At 40.1% G+C, this 10,887-nt stretch overlaps 1 protein-coding gene across 1 annotated transcript in view; it reads right to left on the reverse strand.

Moving 5' to 3' along the window:
- Positions 1-2,918, reverse strand: part of nav2a (neuron navigator 2a) — a 302,183-nt gene extending 299,265 nt beyond the window's left edge. Inside the window, exons 1-2 of the mRNA XM_037545218.1 lie at positions 2,787-2,918; positions 1,106-1,606 (exon numbers count right to left, since the gene is read on the reverse strand). Coding sequence (XP_037401115.1) covers positions 1,106-1,192 — 87 coding nt within the window. The 5' untranslated portion in view covers positions 1,193-1,606; positions 2,787-2,918. The remainder of the gene's footprint in view (positions 1-1,105; positions 1,607-2,786) is intronic.
- Positions 2,919-10,887: the final 7,969 nt, after the last annotated feature.

A 10,887-nucleotide genomic window follows, 5' to 3' on the forward strand; every position in this document is an offset into this window, starting at 1 on the left:
TCTGTATGACCGTATTCAACTAATAATTTAAGCAACGAACTGAACTAATAGCCAAGAAAAAAAATAATATTTAACTTTCAAAAAGCAGCTTGATAATATGCTAACATGCTAACACTCGTCTGCTAGCTAAAACAGATTAGAACAGATAAAACTGTTCTAGCTAACTAACTATTAAGACAGTTCCTTTCTATTTGTGAGGACATGTTTAGTTAAATAGATTCAAAGGTTCTAGTTAGGTTCTATCTAGCCACACTGTTTGAGAAAGATCAAAAGGTTCTTTAGCAAAGACAGTGGTTCTATAGAACGATGAACACTCAAATAACAACCTGCATACTTAAGGGGTTCTTTGCAGGGTGAAACGATTCTTCAGACTGACGGAGAACGTTACACATATGGTTCTCCTCTTAGGTGCTTTTATTGTTATAATGTCTAGAAGAACCATTTTTGGTGCTTTTCAAAATGGTTCTATAAGAACCGCTGTCTTTCTTAAAGAACCCTGAAGAAAGACTTTTTAAGCATGAAGCTATTAATAAAATTTATATCTATTTATCTAATTAGACAGACTATTATAAATATACAAAAAGATTCTATATATCTAGCTTTTAATAAAGACATACATATATACATATATGTATACACATATATATATATATATATATATATATATATATATATATATATATATATATATATATATATATATATATACACACACACACACACACACACACACACACACACACACACACACACACACACATACATATATACACACAGATAGCAGGATCACGTTACTGATCAAGTTACTATCTATTTATTTACTAAGTGTTTCTATCTATCAAATAATTTATTAATTGTCAATGAGTTTTATAATATTAAATAATCACAATTATTTCTTATTAGTAATTACTCACGTTAACCTGAACAAGCAGAACAACAACTGAGCTCAATTATGTTTTACACCCAAGCATTAAACTGTGTAGAGATGAGGCCTCCAAAGCTAAAGCCTGACAATCCCACCAGGAACATCTGAGCTTTTTATATGAATCCTCTGGAAAGGTCTTGAGGGACTAGACACTGCCCACTGAACAGAAATGACCCTTACCTTCTTCTGATCCTCCAAACCATGAACCACCTGCTTCCTCTTCTGCTGCTGAGGGGCAGGTGCTCCTGCCCCTGATGAATCAGACATCTCTCCAAAACCTTCCCGTAGTATCCACGGTCCTTCAAACAGACAAATCCAAACGGAAACAACCCGATGTCCCAAATCCAAAGTCCAGTCCCACTTTGCCTCCCTTCTACGTGTCCATCAGAACGATTTGGTTCAACTCATTACCTTCGCCAAGGCGATGTCCAGTCATTCATGGCGACGGGTGGGATCTGAGGTCACGCTGTGCTTTTCGTCTGAGGCTAAAGCCCAGAGCGGCTGCTTTGTAGTGGGCTTCAGGAGCTGCGGGAGGGTCCAGAGGGTCCGCTGGTCCAGCCGTCCAAACTTCATTGTTGCGCATTTCTCAGGAATCCCATACGGAGCTTGAACTCGTTAATCTGCTGAGAGCTCAGGTCTGGCATGACTGCGTATTCCCACACGTTTACAGCTCCATGGCATCTTGAGGAACCCTCAAAGGAATGAGGCACAATGTGACAAACCAAGAGAAGATCGCAGGTGAGTTTCATTGCAGAACTGATTCTCTTATCGCAATCAAAATCAAGAAAACAGACCAGACGAATAGCTTCTGTTTTGATTTTCTATCAAATTATCTGTTAAATAACCTGGTGCTAATGTCCACTAGGGGTGGGCAAATACACAACATTTGATCAGTATTGTGATAAATCGTGTTACAATATGAATTTCTGAGAATATCGTGAAAGTCGTCAGAACACTAAGCGCATGTTATTGTATACAAGCTTGTAACAACAGAAGAACCCATTTTGGTGCTGTATAGAACCATTTTTCAAAAAGGTTCTGTATAGAACCATATACAACACACTCTCCATCAATCTGAAGAACCATTTCATCACGCAAAGAACCATTTGAGCATGAACTGGTTCTATACAGAACTCATTGCTTTACGCCGAATCACTCCCTTAAAGAACCCTTGAAGGATCATATTTTGAAGAGTTTAGATCAACCGTGGTCCATTTCTGGTCCTAGAGTGCAGGTTACAGTCTCTCCATCAGGAAACCACACTCTCACCTGGAACCAAACTTGCTCACTGGTAGAATAACCACACAGGAACCGTTGCCCTGGAGAACCTTTCAAATGAAGATTTTCTGAAGAAGTGTGAAGTTCCACTGAAGAACATTTTCCTTGAAAGAGCGTAGAATCACCAAACTGTGCTGGACCCAAACCCTCCAGGACCACCACCGGAACGCGTTCTGAAAAATTAAGGTTCCTTGGTGGTTCTTGGCTCTTTGGAAGAAAAATCTTTTAATTCTTCACAACTTTAGACACGCATGCATCCCACTTACAAACACGGTTCCTCAAGAAAGCATCCTTTGAAAAGGTTCTCGTGGCCTCGGAACGGCTCGTCCACAAATAACACGCCTTCGGTGTTTAGAGCGAGGTGTTTCTGATGGAGAGACACCTTCAAAATGATCTTCCTTCAGGATCACAAACACGCTCAGGCATGAAGCTGAAGTTGGCATCTCCCAATCTTCCCGTTCCACCTTAAATAGTGCACCACAACGGCAAACATAATTCCGGCGCTCGTGCAGGTAAGTTGCAGCAGGTTTGGGCTCGTGCTGAAACCCAAAGCAGGTTGATTATTGATCAAGCTCGCGCTTACCGTTCCGTCCGGGCTGGTCCCGCATCCTCGTGCGCTCCTGCTCGGTTTGTGCGCGCGTGAGCAGCAGCTTTGCACTAGTGCATGTATGTGCATGCGCGCGCGCGTGTGCGTGTGTGTGTGTTTGGGTCGGTCCGGTTCTCTCCTCGCGGTGCGCCTCCGTCGCATTACGTCACCGCCCCACTCCTGCTCCCGCTTGCCCCGCCTGTCCCCGTGCCGCCAGGAATCTCCATGACGACCTCCGGACCATGTGCGCGTGGTGCCCCCTAGCGGCGATCCGTAGGATAAACGTGGCATGTTTTAAACTGTTTAAAATGTTTAAACGAACTATAATAAAACTCATATATAATATGACACACACACACACACACACACACACACACACACACACACACACACACACACACACACATATCATATGTAATAGTCTCAGTCATCAAGCAGTGCATTTATAAACATTTCAGGTAATTACTTTCTGTGAGGGACCTTTTAGAGGTGGACCGTCCAGCTCATCAGCTACAGGTGGAGCCCTTGATTATGAGCTGATCAGGTGAGTTGGGGTGCAGAGAAAACCTGGCACTGTGCAGGGCTGTGTGGGACCGGAGCTGAGGAGGGATTAAGGACTGCTTCTATTATTTTGTTATGGGGGCTGGAGGTCAGGGAACAGGCCCTGTGACCGGAAGGTCGCCGGTTCGATCCCCAGAGCCGACAGTCCATGACTGAGGTGTCCTTGTGCAAGACACCTAACCCCCAACTGCTCCCCGGGTGTCGTGGATAGAGGTGGAATTTCCCCGTTTGTGGGATTTAAAAAGTATCGCTTAACTTAACTTATTTCTCAGCAATGGCTGTGTCTGAACCTGAAGGCAGCTGCCTCATAAGTCACTGCCTTAGAATTCAGCGATGTGAAGAATTTACCTGCAACTGAAGCAAGTTTGTATGGGAGCCTGTTTCCAGCACTGGAAAAAAAATTGAAGTCATAATAACGAGAAAGATTTCCCACAATTATTACTTAGTATCTCATAATTATGAAATAGCATATCATAATTATAACTTAGTGTGTCACAACAATGACATACTGACTTATGATCTTATTGTTATGACTTCTCATATTGTGACTGTCTCATAATTTCTTAGTGTCTCATAATAATTATCATAATTGATTGTGACTTGCTATCCTGTAATTCTAATCTCATAATTCTGATTCTCATTATCTCATTATGAGATACTAAGTCATAGTTCTATGGCTTTTTTAAACACAAGGCTCCCGTGTGTTTGAGATGCGCATCAGAGGCAGCACTGAGAGGTGAAGATACAGAAGATCGTATCTGCAAGCAAAAGAAAGTTTTGAGTTATTATCTAGAAACTATGACTTACTGTCTGGTAATTTTGACATAGTTAGCCTAATAATGATTTAATAAGAAAGGTTCTCATGATTATCACTTACCATCTCACAACAAAGACAAAATCTCCTCATAACTGAGATAGAAAGTCATAATTCTAAAATGATGAGTCAGTAATGTGCAGTGGTGGACAGTAACTGAGTAACTGAGTAAATGTAATTGGTTTCTGTACTTTAGTATTTTTGGTGTATCTGTACTGAAGTTTCTCCGTTCTGGACTTTTTCCTTTCACTCCACTACATTTCAGAGTCTAATATCCGACTTTTTCCTCCTACATTTTGAGAAATCTGTCGTTCCTTTTGGTTTCTGTGTGTATAAAAACGTAACATGTCAAAACGAAAGAAGCGCAAAGCCAGAGCACCAATCAGGGCCCAGCGGTCACTTTGTTTAGAGCTGGTTTTGACCTGTTGGTCATACCGACCCAGTGCAGCACGCGGTTCAACGTCAGCGCAGCAGCGTAAAACTTTGGGAGAGTCTGTTCAACATAAATGATGAACTAACCTAACTTTGTGTAAATAGAGCTCAATATAGAAATATGTCCACATATGCAGTCGAGACTGACGCGGCTTTTTTCTGAATTTCTACAAACACCATTTCATTTTATAGTAAATGAGTTTGGGCTGGTTTATGTTTATGAACAGACGCCTACAGATCAACATAGTAAAGGAGCTCATCTGTGATCCTGAGTTTAAAGCCAGTTTTTATTCAACTTAAACTTGGAACTAAGTTGTAAATAAATCTGAAACTGAAACTTTGCTTGTGTGTAAAAAGTGATTTCAGAGCCACTCGGTTCTCCCTGATGGAAACTGTTTACCTTCAGTGTTTTGTGCTTCTGATCATTTTAATAGACGTCAGCGTCACTAATTAATGACGTTCTATTAAAAGACTGGTTTACCAAGAGAGACGCTGGAGGACTTTCACCTGAAATGAGTTCATGAAGCCAGTCTGGTTATAAAAATGATAACAGGACATCAGAGCCAGAATTCCTCTTTTAGTACTTTTACTTCATACTTAAGTACATTTGAAGGGAAATACTTTAGTACTTTTACTCAAGTGGAGGTCTAAAGGGAGGAACTTCTACTTTTACTGGAGGAATATTTTACCTTGGGGGTCTCGACTTTAACTCAAGTACATGGTTTATGTACTTCGTCCAGCTCTGCTAATATGATATAGTAAGTCACTGTGTTGCAATTATGAAATAACAAGTCATAATTAAGATAAACTCATAAATATGAGATACGAAGTCAACATTATCAGAAACGTTCTTCATATTATGAGATGTTATTACAAGATAGCATAAACCTCTAGTTGTAATTATAAGACAATAATTCATAATCACGAGATGCGTCATGATTATGGCAAAATAGGTCACAATCATAGGAAACATTCTCATTTTTATGACTTATTAAATGGCGATTTTAATCAGTGGCAGTAATGGGCTTCTATAGTGAACTGCTCACCGCTAGGATAGCGTTTGGCTATCTTCAGAAGCCATTAGTGTTTTTCTTACCAGGAAAATTTGATCCAAGACGCCACATTACTGCAGTTTTTATGATCAAATGTGAGATTTTACAGAAATTAAACTTTAGCTTTACAGAAAAAAGCTCAGCGCTTAAGAATCACATTAAAAACTGACTGGGTTGATTGGCTTGGCTAAAAGTTAGCGTACAGAAGCTAAATTAGCCAACAGACAGAAAATACTCTCACCGGCCACTTTATTAGGTACACCTTGCTAATAAAAGGCTGGACCCCCTCTTTTGCCTTCAGAACTGCTTTAATTCTTCTTGTCAGACTTTCAACAAGGTGCTGGAAACGTTCCTCAGAGATTCTGGTTGGTTATTTGAGTTCCTGCTGCCTTTCTATCATCTGGAACCAGTCTGCCCATTCTCCTCTGACCTCTCACATCAACAAGGCATTTTCGTCCACACAACTGACCGCTCACTGGATATTTCCTCTTTTTCGGACCGTTCTCTGTAAACCCTAGAGATGGTTGTGTGTGAAAATCCCAGCAGATCAGCAGTTTCTGAAATACTCAGACCAGCCCGTCTGGCACCAACAACCACGCCACGTTCAAAGCCCCTTAAATCCCCTTTCTTCCCCGTTCTGATGCTCAGTCTGCACTTCAGCAAGTCGTCTTGACCACCTCTACATGCCTAAATGCAGTGAGCTGCGGCCGCGTGATTGGCTGATCAGCTATTTGTGCTAAAAAGCAACTGAACAGATGTACCTAATAAAGTGGCCGGCGAGTGTACTTTACATTTTGGAGTTAAACTCTAGTGGCAGGGTGGACTAGTTCTCAATGTCTATTATGCTCTGGAAATGGATATAGTTGAAATTTGTTATGAAGGGTTGAGATAACTGCTTTGTAAATGTCACACAAATATTTTATAGCCTTTGCATCATTTTCAGTCGTAATAATTTCCTGATTTCTCCACAGGGAGAATGATTAAAGGGTAAGATCAGTGTTTGTTGCCATTCAGTAGCCCTCATTATATTTGCAACAGCTAAAATCAGCCAAATCAGCACTTTCACAGTGACTGTAAGCATGGAGGTCAGGGAACCAGCCCTGTAACCAGAAGGTCGCTGGTTCGATCCCCTCGTCTGACGGTCCATGACTGAAGTGTCCTTGAGCAAGACACCTAACCGCGAACTGCTCCCCGGGCACCGCGGATAGGGCTGCCCACTGCTCTGGGCAAGTGTGCTCACTGCCCCCTAGTGTGTGTGTTCACTAGTGTGTATGTGGTGTTTCAGTGCATGGATGGGTTAAACGCAGAGGTCTAATTCCACAGTGTGCAGAACACAGAGACAAATGGGTGTTAATTCTATTCATTTCCAAAGACGTAGAGACGCTGTGCAAAATGTAAACAGAGTGCAACGATGTGCAAATCAATTATAATCTACACTCAAAAAAATATTTAAGCCCAAAATTTAAAACATATGTATTTTGATTACAACTCAATTTTCCATTCAATTTAAATGCATAAATCCAATGTAAAAAACGGCATTATAATTCATGCTCAATAAAACCTGAATTAATTAAATAACATTTGAATTAGAAGTGCTTGTAGGATTTATGCAATTCTTTTACATCACATTTATGTATTTCTGAAGAGTCAACAGTATTTTCTGTGTTCACAGCAGAGGGTGTGATTCACACTCAGACTGGGTGAATGCATTAAATCACAAAACACGTTCAGTTCACATTTATTGTAGTCCAAACTGTGTTAAACACTATTTGAGTCACGTTACAGAACACATGTGAACTTCAAAGTCTAATTTCAAGTGATACTTTTTAATCCCACAGACGGGGAAATTCCACCTCCGCATTTAACCCAACCGTGAAGTGAAACACCACATACACACTAGTGAATACACACACACTCTAGGGGGCAGTGAGCACACTTGCCCGGAGCAGTGGGCAGCCCTATCCATGGCACCCAGGGAGCAGTTGGGGGTTAGGTGTCTTGCTCAAGGGCACCTCAGTCACGTGCTGTCGGCGAGGGGATCGAACCTTCCGGACACAGCGCTGCTTCCCTAACCTCCAGCCCACGACTGTCCCAAAAAATATGAAAGAAATAAACATCATTTTATAAATTTCAGCCGTGATCAAATTCCCTGCTTTAGAATTTCTATCCATCCATTTTCCAAACCGCTTCTCCGTCAGGGTCGTGCTGGAGCCTATCCCAGCAGTCTTCGGGCGAAAGGCAGGATACACCCTGGACAGGTCGCCAGTCCATCGCAGGGCAGACAGACAGACACAGACAGTCACTCACACCTAGGGGCAATTCAGCACGTCCAACTGGCCTGACTGCATGTCTTTGAACTGTGGGAGGAAACCGGAGAACCCGGAGGAAACCCACGCAGACACGGGGAGAACATGCAGACTCCACACAGAGAGGACCCCGGTCACCCGGCAGGGGAATCAAACCCAGGCCCTCCTCGCTGTGAGGCGACAGCGCTGCCCACCGCGCCACCGTGCTGCCCTTAGAATTTCTATTCACTCCCAATTGAGCTCCTAATTAAAGTGTGCAAATCACTCTGATTGAGGTGCAACTCTCATGCTAACCATGCAAGTTAGCTACAGTAGCTAACGCTATCCGTCACTTCCTGCCACGCTAACGTGCCGAGGTCACCTACAGTTACAAAAACCATGAACTGTTGATTTGCATATGAATGGAATACAACTTTATATACAGCGTCACAATAAATCACTTTCATCGTTTATTTAATCGATGTCCCCGTTACCGTGACAGCAGGCCTAGCAAGGATGCTAGCTAGCTAGTTCGCTAAAAATCCAACAGGCCTTATAACATTCAATTGCATCAAATTGTGTTGCTTCTAATAAATCTAAATAAATAAAGTATATTTTTACATTTTTAAAAGAAGTTTTATGTAAAATATGTGCTTCTTGTTTATGATGGCCATAAATCTTTTTTTGAGTGTATATTTAATTGAAAACAGTACAAAACATCACAACATGTTGAAACTGAGGAATTTTATTGTTTTTGAAAAATATGTATCCATTTTGAATTTAATGCCAGCAACACATTCCAAAAAAGTTTAGACGGGGCCTTTTTACCGCTGTGTTTCATCACCTCTACATTTACCAGCACTTCATAAGCGTTTAGGAACTGAGAAGACGCTTCTGTGGTTATGAAGGTGCAATGTTCTCATTCATGCTTCCTATAGGATTTCAGCTGATCAACAGTGCGGGGACTCTTGACCTAAATAAAGTACAAATACTGACCCACAGGAAATACTAAATACTGACCTAAATAAAATACCACATACCGACCCACAGGAAATACTAAATACTGACCTAAATAAAATACCACATACCGACCCACAGGAAATACTAAATACTGACCTAAATAAAATACCACACAACGACCCACAGGAAATACTAAATACTGACCTACATAAAATACCACATACCGACCCACAGGAAATACTAAATACTGACCTAAATAAAATACCACACACCGACCCACAGGAAATACTAAATACTGACCTAAATAAAATACCACACCGACCCACAGGAAATACTAAATACTGACCTAAATAAAATACCACATACCGACCCACATGAAATACTAAATACTGACCTAGATAAAATACTAAATACTGATCTAAATAAAATACCACACACCGACCCACAGGAAATACTAAATACTGATCTAAATAAAATACCACACCGACCCACAGGAAATACTAAATACTGACCTAAATAAAATACCACACCGACCCACATGAAATACTAAATACTGACCTAAATAAAATACCACATACCGACCCACAGGAAATACTATATACTGACCTAAATAAAATACCACACACCGACCCACAGGAAATACTAAATACTGACCTAAATAAAATACCACACCGACCCACAGGAAATACTAAATACTGACCTAAATAAAATACCACACCGACCCACAGGAAATACTAAATACAGACCTAAATAAAATACCACACACCGACCCACAGGAAATACTAAATACTGATCTAAATAAAATATGAAAACCTGGACCACTTAGAATATTAAATACCGACCCACAGAAAATGTTATATTTTTTATAAATGTGTAGAAAACGATACTTTTTTTTTTTTGTTGACCTAAATAAAGTACAAATACTGACCCACAGGAAATACTAAATACTGACCTAAATAAAATACCACATACCGACCCACATGAAATACTAAATACTGACCTAGATAAAATACTAAATACTGATCTAAATAAAATACCACACACCGACCCACAGGAAATACTAAATACTGATCTAAATAAAATATGAAAACCTGGACCACTTAGAATATTAAATACCGACCCACAGAAAATGTTATATTTTTTATAAATGTGTAGAAAACGATACTTTTTTTTTTTGTTGACCTAAATAAAATACCACATACCGACCCACAGGAAATACTAAATACTGACCTAAATAAAATACCACATACCGACCCACAGGAAATACTAAATACTGACCTAAATAAAATACCACACAACGACCCACAGGAAATACTAAATACTGACCTACATAAAATACCACATACCGACCCACAGGAAATACTAAATACTGACCTAAATAAAATACCACACACCGACCCACAGGAAATACTAAATACTGACCTAAATAAAATACCACACCGACCCACAGGAAATACTAAATACTGACCTAAATAAAATACCACATACCGACCCACATGAAATACTAAATACTGACCTAGATAAAATACTAAATACTGATCTAAATAAAATACCACACACCGACCCACAGGAAATACTAAATACTGATCTAAATAAAATACCACACCGACCCACAGGAAATACTAAATACTGACCTAAATAAAATACCACACCGACCCACATGAAATACTAAATACTGACCTAAATAAAATACCACATACCGACCCACAGGAAATACTATATACTGACCTAAATAAAATACCACACACCGACCCACAGGAAATACTAAATACTGACCTAAATAAAATACCACACCGACCCACAGGAAATACTAAATACTGACCTAAATAAAATACCACACCGACCCACAGGAAATACTAAATACAGACCTAAATAAAATACCACACACCGACCCACAGGAAATACTAAATACTGATCTAAATAAAATATGAAAACCTGGACCACTTAGAATATTAAATACCGACCCACAGAAAATGTTATATTTTTTATAAATG

This window comes from Pygocentrus nattereri, chromosome 15 (assembly GCF_015220715.1).
Source record: "Pygocentrus nattereri isolate fPygNat1 chromosome 15, fPygNat1.pri, whole genome shotgun sequence".
NCBI classification, from domain to species: domain Eukaryota; kingdom Metazoa; phylum Chordata; class Actinopteri; order Characiformes; family Serrasalmidae; genus Pygocentrus; species Pygocentrus nattereri.